Source organism: Pelodiscus sinensis, chromosome 5 (assembly GCF_052426305.1).
Source record: "Pelodiscus sinensis isolate ZL-2025 chromosome 5, ASM5242630v1, whole genome shotgun sequence".
Lineage (NCBI taxonomy): Eukaryota > Metazoa > Chordata > Testudines > Trionychidae > Pelodiscus > Pelodiscus sinensis.
In genome coordinates, this window is record NC_143056.1 from 38,499,217 (window position 1) to 38,514,441 (window position 15,225).

Genomic DNA, 15,225 nt, shown 5'->3' on the forward strand with positions numbered 1-15,225 from the left:
TCCATTTTGGATCATACTGTCAATAGCTATATAATCCATTGCTCTGTTCAATTCTAATCAACTAAACACTTTGAAAGAAAATAAAACCTTTCTAAATGACAAAGTGATTTGCTTACTTTTAAGCTTTGTTTATCCATTTTGATTAAACCTTCATTAAGGGCATTATTTTTTTCTTCTAATCATTTTATCTAAGGGAGACAACAATTCCCTTTGCCATTCAGAGCAAAACTCCCACTGCACAATATCAAAACTGTTGAGTAGATAATTATCTGGAACACTTTTAGCCCACAATTTAGATTTTAGGGGTTTTTTTAAAAAAGCGTTTCCCGTATCTAAGGCCAGTAGAAAATGTTTCTGTGTCCTGTTACTATTCCAATGGAAATTTTTAAAAGAAGACATCAATATTCTTCTGCACTGTCCTCAGGCCTACCATTGAAGGTTTGTGCTAATACATGAAGGAGAGAAAGCAAAACTAACTGGAAGTACTAACAAAAATGAAAACAAAAAATATCTAATTTGTAAGCTCTTTGGAACAGGGCCCATATTTGGGATCTGTGTTTGTATCATGCCTAACACGATGGGATCCTAGTGCATAACTAGGGCTTCTAGACACAATGATAGTAGAAACAAATAATAATGTCTTATGCACAAAATGAAAACCTAGAGCAGTGTTTCTCAAAGTGGCTTCTGGACCTCCTCTGAGAAAGCTGCTACCGGGTTGTTCCTGTTTGTTTAGTTACTGGCTCTTCAGCCATGGAGCCTTGTGGCTTCCATTGGCTGTTGTTCACCATTTACAGCCTAGGGAAGCTGCAGGAAGCAGGGGCCTGGGTCGCTGAATCTCTCTCCCTGAGCAACGAGGGATAGGAAAACCAAAGCCCAAGTACCATGACCTTAGGCAGGTCCAAAGCCGAATCTCAAAGGTTTCAGCCTCAGGCAGAGGTGTGCCGCTGAGAATAACAGAGTTCAAAATGGCCATGCTTAAAGGGCAACCTTTTTTTTTCCCCTCAATAACTTTCCCCCCGACTTTTTTTTTTTTTTTTTTGGCTCAACAGAGACTCTTTGGTGTTCCTCTTAAAAAAAATTGTTTGGTGCTCCTCAGTCTTAAAAAGTTTAAGAACCACTCTCCTATAACATGAGCCCTGCCACTCAGGAGTCCTCTGGCTTTGGCCTCAGGCAATGGGGCTCAACCTTTGGCCATGGGTCTCATCAAATCTAAGGCAGCCCTGGTGACTCCATTAAAATTAGATCCATGCCCACTTTGGGGTCCTGACCCACAGTTTGAGAACTGCTAAATTAAACTAATTTTTAATCAAAAGAGAGCACTGTGGTTAATACATATGAATACATTTATTAGGTAATTTTCACAGCAGAGATGATGAACAGGTGAATTGCAAAAAATTCTTTTCAGAATCAGTTCATCAGGTAATAGTCCAAATAGGTAGTCTATATACAGAGTTTTTTTAAATTCTTCCATTGGAATTATAGGGAAATCCAGACTGGAGTTGGACACTTCAGTTTTGTGATTCAAGCTTATCCTGACCAAATTTAAGCATATCTGAGATAACAAGATCAGGATCCTAGAATTCTTTCAGAGACCTCTGGCAAGCTATGGATAGCCTTTTGACAGCAGGTATTCCTTGGGTGAAGCATTGTGGCTTTGAAGTAAAACCTCCTATTTCTTATGTATACACAGATAATTTGTTCATTCATCAGCATAAGATAATTATCCATTAAGCATTTCATAGGTAATTACTACAAACTTCAAAGAGAAAAAGACAACAATACTATTACACTTTATACGATCTACACGTTAATATGCTCATCTGCAGGGCTTGACAAACGGCAGCGAAACCTACTCACCAGCCCTGCACTGCGCATGTGCAAGACCCGCATTGCACATGTGCATGCCAATGGTGAACAGGGAAACCGGCTGAAATCTACTCGCCACGGGCAAGTATATTCGGTAATTTGTCGAGCCCTGCTCATCTGATCTCTGAATCAACAGAATATAAGTTTCAGAGGGGTAGTTGTGTTAGTCTGAGAGGCTATATCTACACTGCAGAGTTTTCAGTATCACAGAAAAATTCTGCCGCATCCAGGGAACACGTCTCCTCTTTTGAATTTTTTTTTAAGAGTACATGTGCTTTTTTGGCATCACTGTAAACCTCATTTTACAAAGAAGAAGGGATGTTCCAAAAAAGGGGTTTTTCCCAACATTTGGCCCAGTGTAGACCAGTGTTTCTGAAAGTGTTCCACTGAATCACTTTCAGAAACACATTAACTAGCCACCCCGGTTTGTTTATATCGGTACCGGCACCACAGCCATGGAGCCTCGTGACTCCCATTGGTTCCATTTTGTCCTTTGTGGCCAAGGGGAGCTGTAGGAAGCGGCATGGTCCAGGCCACCACTTCTCGCGGCTCCCCTTGGCTGCAAAGGACGAAATGGAGCCAATAGGAGCCACAAGGCTTCATGGCTGCAGCACCGGTAAATGAACAAACTAGAGCAGCTAGTTAATGTGTTTCTGAGAGTGATTCTGCAAAACACTTTCAGAAACACTGGTGTAGACAGGCCAAATGTCAGAAAAGCCTCTTCCGAAAAAAGAAGCAGAAAAAGCTACATAAATTGCAGTTCGCAATTTGTGTAGCTTTTTCCAGAAGAGCAGTGCAGCGTAGACATAGCCTAACTGAAAAAACTTAAAAAACAACAAATAGTCCTGCAGCACCTTAGACACTAACAAAAAATGTAGATGGTACCATGAGCTTTGGTGGGCACAGCCCACTTCTTCAAATGAATGGAGGTAAGGTTGCAAAATAAATAGCAGAAAAAGAAAGGAGATGGGGAGGAAAAGAGAAGGGGAAAAATTGTGAGTTACGAGTGTCCATGCTAAATGAAGCTGATAGAGTGGGTTCTAAGTACTCGTTAGTACCCAGTGCTTGGATATTTATGTCATTAGAGTGTGCAATGTAGTGGGTAATCCAGTTACGGTCTTTGTTTAAACCTCTATTACAAGTTTAATGCCTACAATACCTGAGTAGTGAGTTACCGAGTTCCCAAAATATCACTAATGATCCTCTTTAGCGTATTTAGAATTAAAACCAGATACAAGAATGATGCATGCACAAAAATAGGATATACACATTAAACAAGTAACTTTAAAATTGATGTTAGATTGCTTGTTTTTAATAAAGTATCTTTGAATTATGCATATTCATAAGCCAATTTCCATAAAGCCTGGGGGACATGTGACAACTCTAACCACCATTTGCATCCTTTTCTAATATGTCTTTCAAGGTAGAAATTGGTTCATTTAGCCAGCTAGTTGTGTAGCTCAATGTCAATGTACTCATGGGACATTTTTTTCCCTCCCAATTCCTGAAGGAAGATATGGACAGATAGTGGCTTTCCAAGCCATGGGTTCACCCATCACCTATTCCTCAGGAACTGGGTTGGTAGGGCTAGCTCTGGTGTTATCCGTTGAGGGCCTTTCCAGTGAGGTTACCAAAATTATATTTTTGAAAAACAAAGGCCAGACCTCAGATGTCCCCAATCATTATATGACCCTTCGGGGGCAGGTTCAATTTCCCACCCTCATGCGTCTCTAAGAATGCTCTTTTTCCAGCCCTGGGTGTAGCACAGAACCCAGAACTGCTATTCAGATTCCGCCCTAGTGCAGCTATGGTTGGGAGGACGCAGTTGCTGGTCTTCGCCTGCTGGGGACATTGGCAGCGACTCTGCCCTGCCCTGGTTCTCCAGCCCTCACCAGACAGAGCCCCCGCCTGATTCAGTGTTTCAGCGCAGCTCCAAGGCGCAGGGAAACGCACGGAGACAGCTGAGCTCAGGGGCCGCTGCAGTCAGCAGGGACCGTGCCCTGCACAAGGCGTCCTTCCACTCCCCCCTCGCGCCTGGCCCTGGAGCGCAGCCTCGCGGGGCTGCCAACCCTGCAGGGCTGTCCTGGCAGCTCTAGGAATTAACGGCTCGTTTCAATTCAGAATAGTGATAGAAATGTAGCCGTGTTAGTCTGGGGTAGCTGAAACAAAATACAGGACAATGTAGCATTTTAAAGACTAACAAGATGGTTTATTAGACGATGAGCTTTCGTGGGCCAGACCCACTTGATGTGAGGAAGTGGGTCTGGCCCACGAAAGCTCATCACCTAATAAACCATCTTGTTAGTCTTTAAAGTGCTACCTAGTCCTGCATTTTGTTTCGTTTTAATTCAAATATTATGTCATGTGATGAACCTTCCCGGCACATACCCGACCAGACCCAGCAAACCCCTCCCCTCCGCAGCACGGGGCGATGGGAAAGACGCGCATGTGCGTAGCATCAGGTCCCCCAGCCACTGAAAGGCGGGATAAGCGCGCGGGCTTAGTGGAGATAAGGGACGCTGGGCTGTTGGGAAGCCACCAGCTCTTATCTGCAGCCGCCCACCCCTGAGGCAGCTCGGATCTCCTCCTTCCAACCAGAGCCCTCGCTCAAGGGTGAATTATAGCTTAAGCGTAAACAACACCCACCCCCTAACGGGGACGAATGGAGCCGGCCAGAAAGTAGGCTATGCACCGGAAACTGCGCCTTTGTGGGCATTATGGGTAATGTAGTCCGTGCCCCCTCCTGGCGCACTCTTCTCAATGCCTTGCAAGTATGGTGGTGATAGGGCGTAATGCATTCTGGGTGTTGTAGGCCGGACACTCGATCGTCCAGGTTTGGCGCTGTCGGGGGTCTTCCTTCCTGAGATTCGGTTGGCCTGGAGAGGGTACCCGTCAGTAAATAATGTGCTCAGCCAATCCGTGTGGGCCATGTCGGAGAAGCAATCGTCCAATGGGCCGCCCGCACTGTAAACGGCCCACAGCAATTGGTTGTTGTCTTAGAGGTGGGGTGCGGTGATTGGCCCCAGCGAGGCAGATGGGCGGGGTGGGGAAGCCGGACTTGGAGCTCCTCAGCGGCGGTGTCGCTTCACAGCAGCCCAGCGATGGCCCTGCGGAAGCGGCTGTGGTTGCTGCTCTGCTCCGCGGCCCTCCTGAGCTGGGGCCTGGCCACCGCTGGTCAGTACTTGGGGCCCCAAGATCCCCACCGTACCCCCAGGTCCTTTCCCCGGGTGGGCTCAGGGGCTCGCTTCGCTCGCGCCTCCCTGCGCGTGAGGTAGCTGCTCCTGCCGCTCGGCAGCGCGGGGTGCCGGCCTTGGGGCGCGGGGTGGGGGCACTGGCGTGGCAGGACAGCGTGAGGTTTCGGGGCACTCGTGGCTCAGCAACACGGGCCTGGGCGCGGTGAGAGGAAGCGAGAGGGCGCGTCGGGATAGTGGGGGGCACCGGGGTGGCGGATCCGGCGGTGAGTGCGTTGTGTTAGATGAGGATGTGATGGTGGGATTCGGCGCGGGGAGGAAGGGTGGTGACGGGGTGGGGTTAGTTGGGGAGGGGTGTCAGGATGGTAGGGATGGATGACAGCGGGGTGATGGAGTGATCAGCTGAGGAGAGAGTGTGTTGGAGTGGGGGGGGGGGAGTGAAGCAAGGGGGCTGACCTAGTGATGGTTGTTAGGTTTTGGGAAGGATCGAAAAATCGCATTCTTACTACTTCAGCTGCCCCAAAACTGTTAGATCTTATGTAGAGTAGGAAAAAAGTGATATTTTTAAATTTTTAAGCATGTTAGGTAAGTGCGGTTAAGTATTGTACACACTGAGTGCTAACCTTTATAAACACCATGTAATCCAAATGTTAGATATCGTACTTTTTAATAAAAATACCTCTGTCCCTAGTTTATATTTGTTTTTATTGTGTAAGCAGTAAGTGGAGTTTTTTCAGTTAATAAAATGTCTCTAGAGCATTGGAAATGTGCATAATACATCCACAGTGTTTAGTTGTCAGTTCAAATACTTATTAATTACAGTGTTTCATTTTTCCCACCTTCACATTTCTTTCTCAATCTCCAGTTCATACAAACATTCCATATTTTTACAGATTGATGTTTGAAAGGATATTTGCTGGCTACAAAGATATGTCTACAATAATACTTCTGTCGGTAAAACTTTGGTGAGAGATATGAAAACAGACACACAGCAAATGACAAAAACACTGGTTTGGACAGCACTATGTTCACAGGAGATGACCTCCTTCTAACATAGGAGTGTTTTAATTATGCCCACAGTACAGCTGTACCACTGTCCTGTCATATAGCTAGAGATAGCTTACCCTGAACTTTTTTTTTGGAAAAATGATCCCCACAGAGACTTTTTGTAAGATTGTGATCTTAGAAAATGTCACTCAAGAAGATAACCTCATAGTCTGGTAGATTTTAGGAAAACAAGTCCTAGACTTTTGGTCTTTTTGCATGTGCTACCAGTTAGAGAGTTAAAAATTAAGGTTGTCTTTTGTTCAAGGACAACTTGGATCTCAAATACTGTTGCCACAGCTTTTGTAGATAACATAAGTGGCCACCTGCATGTTTCCCAAAGTGTAATAAAGAAACATCTAGCTCTGTGAAGGCAAAAATATAACATAACCCAACTTACCTAATACACTTGTGATCTACCACTTCTTAGAGTGCTTATAAAGAAATTAAAAATGAAAACTGTTCTCATCCTGCCACATATGAATTGGTCAATTGTACATACAGGATATTTACGTGCATATGGCATGGTTGATATGCAGCATGCACTTTTTTGACAGTGCTGTGTTCTCTATGTGTGTAATGGCCTAGTAGTTAAACTTTGAACCTAGTATGCAAGTTTTTTAATACAAAAGTATGAGTATATTGACAGTGCTATGAATATCCTCAGCAATAGGGTACATTCAGTACACATGACACTGTGTGTGCATGTTGGTTGCCATCTTGGCTGAAATACTGGGAATTTATCTGGACCCTCCAGAGACAAGCAAGAGCCAAGCTTCTGTAGCTAAGGACTGTAGCAACTCATATCCTCTGTGGCCACGGAACCCTTTTAAACTCGAAAGAATTTTGCGGAACCCCTAATAATAGTCTTATATATGGAGCTGAAAAAGTAGACCACAAATAAGTAAGGATAATAATAAACAAAAGCTAAATAAGGGTTTCTCACAGAGATATTAGGGGCCTGGTAACACACATTCATCTGTGTATTACGTTTTGCAGAGAATGAAGCTGTCACCAAATTTTCATTTTCAGATGCTTAAGTTAAGTACAAACATCTGTAATGAAATATATAGATAATATGTACTGGTAAAGGGTTTTTATGGCTAAACATGGGAATGATCTAGATATAGCTTTTAATGTGCCACAATGATTTTTGCCAGATCTTAACACTTGCTTTAGAATGTTATTTTGTGAACTTGTTCTGGTTTATGATTGATTTTTATTGGGTTGTCTGGTGCTCTGCAATAATAAACAGATTAATACCTTAAACAGGACTGTATGGCGGGGAGGGGCGCAAAGGGTGCAAATGCACCCTCCCGCCTCTTCCCCCCCCCAAGTTCTTCATTGTTCACCATGGGGCCCATTCCAGTAGTCTGGAAAAGGCAGAGGAGGTGCATTGCCCAAGCCTCCCTTCCCTGTGCTCCGGCCAGGGGAAGGCGGGGGCTGATTTCCTTCCTTCCTTCCCCAGGAGTAAGGACAGGGTGGAGCTGGGCCATGGGGGAGGAGCAGCCACCAGCCACTCCCGGAGCTTGCGCACATGCACACGCACACACAGAAATTCTTGCTAATGGGCCTGTTAAACATTCTTTGTCAGTATCTGGTATGAGCGTAGAGGCTTGGTCTTGAATACTAACTCAGTTGCTTTTTATTTGGAGTAGGTCTCCCTAGTTAATATTTGAATTTCTGAATACTATCCCATAATTTCTAGAAACTAATCCTAAATTATAGGATTGAATGAAACCTCAAACTCAAATATGTGAACCTACAATTTAATTGTCTGAATTTAAGAGGTTTTTGTAAGGTTTCCATTTGGGTACATAAATTATCAAGTGCTGTCTTTGTCCTTGTAATCAAGACTTACAAACCTAGTTTGAAATCTTGCTCAAATCAGTAATTTATTGGATAAGGCTCAGAAGGGTTGCCATGTTCGTCTATATCTATAAAAATGAGGCGTCCTCGCTTTTCATGTGGCTTTGACCCATGAAAGCATATGCCCAAATAATTTGTTATTCTTTTAAGTGTCATAGGACTCCTCATAATTTATTGGAGACTTTCACGTAGGGATGGAAAAGCATGTTAATCTTAACCAGTGAAACTTTAAGTTTAACCAGTTAACTAATTAAACAGGAGCAGGCAGGGACTGTTCCAGCCCAGCTGCTTCTAGCCTCATGTTGCTGCTCCCCAAGTACTGGTTAACTGTTAACCAATAAGTATCTCCCATTAAGGGTGATGCCTACTGGTTACCCATTAACATCTCTATTTTCATGCTTGATGTTAAGCCAAGAAAAGTGTTAGCCCTCAAAGCCTCACCATTTACTATGTATTTGAGAGAATTTGTCTGTCTGTTCAAGAACTCCTTCTAAATGGTAAGAGCTAGGATCACCAGATTCAGTATACAGGTTCCTCTTATCCTAACTTGAATCAACGTAAGGGTTTGGTTGTCCCAGGAAAATGGGATATGTCTGGATTGGGATTAGTTCCCATAAAACCATACAGAAAAGAGATAGAAGCAGGTGAAAGCGGATGGACACCCCAGACACCCTTTTGAGAGGTTGGAGGGGACTGAAATTCTCCCTCCCCCATTCGTACAGGGACATTGCTGGCTGTTTCCCTTCATCAGGAAGTGAGAGGAAAGTGCATTTCTCACTCTGGCTGGGGAGCAGGGGGCAGATGAGATATGCACTTCGTTCTCGCTCTCTATCAGGGAGAGGAGGGGGAAGAGCAACCAACCCAGGAATGAATCTTAGGGGCTGGCCTTTGGTCCTACATTGGGGACACACACACCACCACTCCAATTCCCCTGCCCAGAACCCCTTCCCCTGCCCAGGTCTCTGATTCCTGCACCCCCTGCCCTGAGCTCCTCCTTTAGGACCCAAGCAATGCCTGGCAAATGTGTTAGTTTGTTCATAAAATCAGATGTGAATGTTTGGTAGAAATTGTGATTTAGATGTGGGCTCTCTGGATGAAGCTCAGTCCAGGTAAAATTGATGAGATGCTGGTAGGTTGAGGAAAATAACTGAAAGATGTGGTAAGGATTACATCTGCTGTTTTGGTTGAGGTTGTTTATACACTACTTGTTAGTAGAGTTTGCAGTCTTTGGTGCTGTTGGAGTCTAACCCTGCTACTGGATAATTCAGCAGCTCTGAAGCTTGTTGTTGTTTATTCTGCTTTAGCTATGGAGATATCTAAACGATTATTTAGTGGGGTTCTAAAAAAGCCTCTTCCAAATCTTACCCTCTCTTAAGATACGGCTAGATGGCAGGGGGCGTTTCAGGATACCAGAGGTATCCCAAAAAAATTCCACCACATAAGGGAAGAAGGGGGCTTTCAAAAGAGGGTTTTTTTCCCCAAAATTTGGCCCAGTCTAGATAGGCCAAATGTCGGAAAAGCCTCTTCTGAAAAAAGTATCGGAAAAACATATGCAAAGTGCATTTTTCCGATAGATCCTAGCAGTCTAGACGTACCTTCATTTACAATGGTTTCTTCTAGGGATGTTTGCAGAATATAGCTTGTGTGATGTGTTAGTTTATTTCTTGTCTCAATGAGTAAGAAATCATCACAGGGTATTACTGATTTTCCTGCAACAAATTAGTTCCCGGATTGTGGCAATACTAAGACCAGACTGGATGCTTCATTATTTTGGCTTCATAAGTGGCTTCCCAAAAAGTCTGTGAAAGGTACAAATGCTGAAATTGCAGAGTATAGAGATATGTTTCTGTAGATAGACCACAACATACAGACCTGGTTGGTTTGGTTTTGGTTTTCAAAACAAAAGTGTTGCCATTTGTTTTTAATCACGTTCTTTCTGTGTAATATGTTAACAGTCCTTTGGTGAGAACACTTAGATGGGTTAAGCAGGGATAAAGGAAATCTGATTTTTAATTATGAAGGTTTAAAGCCATGGACTTATGGGAGTCTGGCTGGAGCAGCCCCTGCCTGCAGCGTGCCAGGGTTTGCCATGGATAGGAGCTTCCCCTGCCCCCACCAGTTAACCAGTACCTTTAAGGGTGATGCTAATCGGTTAACGTTTCACATGCATATTGGGGAGGCAGCTTTGGAAGAGGTCAGCCAGCAGTTGGAAAGGAGTTTGAAGGAATCTTGCATGTTGCTACGAGAGAACTAATACTGACTGACTGCAGGCTTTTCAGTGCAATAGAGTGGAGTACGGTGGTGAGACAAGTAACTGAGTAAGACAACTTGAAACTGATCTTGTTGAGGCAGCAACATAAGTGGCAGTTTCTTAGCCACTGCATGCCTTAGTTGTGATTAGCTGTAATAAGCATAACTGTATGAACTTAACTTAGGTGTCTCTTCCCTAAAGTTCATTTTGTGTCTAAATTTGGCATAGTCTAAAGAATATTATCCATGTCAGAAAAGACCCTTTTCTGATGTTTCATGTTTGTTTATCCTCTTTTTCCCCCTTAAATAAGTGTTTACGCTTTGGAATAGAATATAGCCTTCAATTACCCCTCCCCCCCCCCAAAAAAAAACCTAGCAGAATTTGTCCACTGTTGCTGACTGATCCACACTAGAGCTGTTAAAATGTGTTTTAGTGTAAATGTGTATCTGCTGAACATTTCATGAGGGTGGAGGTGGTGGGAGGCAGTGGTCATGGAGAGCCAGCTTAAAAGATGGCTCCCCACAAGAACCAGCTTCTGTTCCCCCCGGCCCCTGCTGCTTTTGTGGCAGAGGCAGGGGTGGGAGAGCAGTTGGCTCGGCAGGAGCCAGTACATGCTGAGATCTGGCTTTGAAGCTGGCTGCCTGTGTATACCAGCTCTCCCCTGCCCTTGTGTTGCTGCCTCTGATTCAGAGGCAGCAGCACGGGGTTGTGGGGGTTGGCGACTCAAGGGGACCAAGGTTCCATATCTTTGCACATTGACACTTGAGTTGTCCATTTTCTGTCTGACCTCTACAAGTGGTTTAGGACTGGCCCCACTGCACATTTTTTCCCTAATTGCTGGTTCCTCCCCAAAATTACTAAACATTTCTTACCCAGCACTTGTTCACGGAGCTTCTTCTATTGAAGAATGTTTTACTGTCAGCCCTCTTTCTTCATCATTAATAGGTTGGGTTGAATTGTTTTAAGCACAAACAGCATCAAATAATTAATCCTCATGAAGTGCCTCATACTTAAGTAAGTAGAATTGCATTTGGAGTACAAGAAGGTTCAGGGCTGATGAAAAAAAATTGCATTGTTCTGTTTGTCTTGTATTGTCAGCTTGTTACCTTATACAGTAAAACTCCAATTGTCCAGCATCCAGTGGTCCAGCACTCCTGATAGTCTGGCACCAACCGGCACCTGGGAGTGCTCCGGCCAGCTGGACAATTGGAGCTGTTGGCGGTGAATGGCGCGGTGAGGAGCGAACCCTCCGCCGTTTTGCAGGAAGCGGGGGAAGCCCTGCGGCGCTGCTGAGAGTTTCCGGAAAGGGAGCAGTCTCCCCACCCCCCACACTGCAGGGGGGTGAGGGGCGGCTCTGCGGGACCAACCTGGCAGCACCCCAGCTGCTCTGCTCTGCCGCTTGTCAGTTTCAGCAGCGGCACCGGCGGATTTAGGGAAGTGGCGGAGCAGAGTAGCTGAGGTGCTGCCGGGTTGGTCCCACAGCGCCACCTCTCATCCCCCTGCTTAGCGATAACTACTGCAGTCTGGGGGGTGGGGAGACCGTTCCCTTCCCGGAAACTCTTAGCGGCGGCACGGGGCTTCCCCTGCCTTCCTGCAAAACGGGGCGGAGGGTTCGCCCCTAGCCGTGCCGTTTTCCACCCATCCCCCCGGACGCAGTGCAGGTTCCAGCAAACCCATCACAGCCCCTCTCCGGAGTACCTCCCGATACTCGGGCATATCTGATAATCTGGCACCACCTAGGTCCCAAAGGTGCCAGATTATCGGAAGTCTACTGTAATAATCTTCACTCTCTCCAATTTGCTTGAAAAATATAGGATTAATTTTTAATCACCCCTTTTAGAACTAGCATCAGGCAATCTTGCTAACAGATCCAGCAAATGGTAAGTAATCCACTTTTTCTGAGCTTGGGTTTGCATTTAGGAAAGCAAATAAACAATTAGCTCTAATCAGTTTGGCAGGTGCATAAACGTTATAATGCCTGGGATTCTGTTCAATGGATAAGGCTCAGTTAATAATTCCCTGTTATTATCGTCAGTGACCTACCACTAACTCCTGATTAACACCTCCAAAAGTTCATACCTAATTAGCTCTCAAAGTAGGTGTGCTTTTAGTTATCATTGTAATGTCTGTGTACTGTTTAGCAGTTCTGTGTCCAAGAATTGTAGGACTATAAATAATCCCTTTTCTGTTCACATTATCCAGTATCACTGCAAGTAGTCTACCTAAATTAACTGAAAAATCATTTAAGTGCTAAGTACAACTAAACAAATTGCAGTTTTGTTTTGTTTTTTTTAAATCTTTTTAGCAATCTTGTTTGGAAAGAATATCTGTGTAACAGCCTGTTAATTATGTTATACCCGCAGCCTGTTAATGTAGATCTGGTTTCTTCCAAAAGACACTATGTGATGCAACAGCAATGAAACCGTTCCTTTGTTTTGTTTGAGAGACAAAAACATAACAAATTGAGTCCTGGTTTAGGCTAAGTCACATACAAAACAAAATACCAACAGTCTAATAGGGTGTTGATATTTATTCTGAATGTGACTTGGCTTTGTCTGACTTTGCATACAATTAATAAAGTTACTTGATTTAATCAAAGAACTAAAGGATGGTAAGGTAATTAATCAACGTAGATTTATGGAAAATAGATCTTGTCAAACTGATATTTTTTGAGATTATGAGTTTGGTTGATAAAAGTAACAATGTTAACTTCCCTTTGCTCCATTCATCTGAAGAAGTGGGTTGTGACTACAAAAGCTCATGATACTATCTATATTTTGTGTTTGGTCCTGCAGCACCTTAGAGTCTTTCAAGTGTTAATGTTAGTATGGTGTTTGACTTGATCAGGGATGTTAAGAGGTGGGTATTTAAATAATTGAGTAGTCGATATAATTTTTATTGAATACTTGATTAGTTGATAGGCAGTCCAGCTTAGTCACAGCTCTGGTCAGGTGTGGGACCAAATCCCTCTGTGGCTCTGCAGTTTAAAACATAGTAGGAGCTGGGGAAGGGGGGGACAGGCTGCTTGCCTCCCACTGCCTTTTAAATTGCAGAGCCGCAGCAGGGTTTGGTCCTGCACCTGATGCAAGCCGGGACTCAGTTGGGCTGCCTGCCTAGCTGGCAGCAGCTTCTCTCTGTGGGGGGTTCCAGCGAGGAGTTGGGACCTCTGAGGACAGGGGCTGCTTCGCGTCAGCAGCTCTTGCCATCTCCCCCCACCCTCCGCTGCCTCTGATAGAGGAAGGGGGACAGGTGGCACCATGAAGCTTTTAAGCCAGGTCCCCCTCCGCACCGGCACCTGCTTCCCCATCCCCTCGCTGCCTCTGATACAGAAGCAACTGGGGAGGAGGGAGGACTAAACAGTATAAAATTAACATGGCATATATTAAAGGGATTAAAAACTGACTAACTGATAGGTCCCCAAAGAAACTGTAAATGAGGAATTATCATCAAGAAAATGTACTTCCCATGGGATCCCGCAAAGATCAATTCTTGGCCTCCATTCACTATTTAAAATTTTTATCACTGACCGGGAAGAAAACATAAAATCATCGCTGATCAAGTTTGCGGATGAGACACAAATGAGGAGAGTGGTAAATAATAAAAAGGACAGGACATTGATTGAGTGATCTGGTTTGCATGGTAAATTAGGCACAAGTGAACAGCATGTTTTACTGTTAAGTGTAAAGCTAAGTGTATACTTCTAGGAACAAAGACGGTATGTCATATTTACAGGATGGGAACTCTGTCCCAGGAACAAGTGATTCTGAAAAAGATCTGAGGGGTGTGGTGGAGAATCACCTGAATATGAGCTCCCAGTGCTATGGTGCTTTGATGCCCTGGCCAAAAGAGCTAATGCAATCCTAGGATGCATAAACAGGGGAGTCTCGTAGGAATATCATTTGGCACTGATACAGTTGCTATTGCAATACTGTGTCCTGATCTGGTGCCCACAATTCAAGAAGGATGTTGATAAATTGGAGAGATTTTGGAGAAGATCCACTAGAATAGCTAAAGGATTATAAAACATGCCTTATAGGGATAGACTCCAGAAACTCCATCTATTTAGATTAATTAAGGCAAGGTTAAGAATAGGGATGTAAACAAACAGTCAATGATGTAACTGTGTAACCATTAAAAATCTTAGCGATTACACATTTACATGCTGAGGACTCTGCAGTATAAAGGTTATACTGCAGAGCCTGCAGCACAGCTGGCTCCCAAGGAACAGTGTCAGTAACTGTTGCACACTGGGGTTACGTCTACACTGGCCCCATAAAACGGAATAGTCATGCAAAGCAGGTAAGTCAGTATAGGGAAGTCAGTAGGAATAAGAGATCCTCCGGAAAAGGGCTTTATTCCGGAGGATCGCGCCAGTCTAGATGCTTTTTTCCAGCTTTTCCCCAAGCCGGAAAAAAAGCGGCGGACATGTTTATTTAAATCCGCGGGGGATATTTAAATCCCCCGCGGATTTCCCTATTCTGACTTACCTGCTTTGCATGACTATTCTGTTTTATGGGGCCAGTGTAGACGTAGCCTGGGAGTCAGCTTATGCCAGCCCTGCTTTTGGGGAGCCAGCTGCTGCCTGGCATTGAGGGCTCTGATACAGATCCAGCAGCATTGGGTGGGGGCCAGAAGCCTGCTCCTAACACTCACCAGATCCCAGCTGTTGGCCCCACTTTCAAGGAGCTGGCTGTGCTGCGGGCTCTGCAATATAAGCTGTATACTGCTGAGCCCACAGTGTAGGGTGACAGTTGGCTCCCCGAGAGCAGGGCTGGCAGTCAGAGCCATCATGTGCCGAGAGCTGGTTTACGTGCACCAGCAGCTGCTGCCCCGCACTGCAGGCTCAGATACAGAGCCCTCAGCTCAGGGCAGAAGCTGGCTCCCTGGGAGCCAGGTCAGGAGCCAACGTGTAACTGTAACAGAAACCAATATGCTTATCGGTAAACAGTTTAAATGCTTACACTCGTACATCCCTAGTTAAGAAGTGACTTGATTACAATC

At 44.7% G+C, this 15,225-nt stretch overlaps 1 protein-coding gene across 1 annotated transcript in view; it reads left to right on the top strand.

Annotated features, from left to right (window-relative positions):
• The first annotated feature begins 4,889 nt into the window (after positions 1-4,889).
• The window catches only part of SEL1L (SEL1L adaptor subunit of SYVN1 ubiquitin ligase), an 83,002-nt gene continuing 72,666 nt past the window's right edge, over positions 4,890-15,225 (top strand). Inside the window, exon 1 of the mRNA XM_075926760.2 lies at positions 4,890-5,043. Within this exon, the coding sequence (XP_075782875.2) occupies positions 4,971-5,043 (73 nt within the window). The 5' untranslated portion in view covers positions 4,890-4,970. The remainder of the gene's footprint in view (positions 5,044-15,225) is intronic.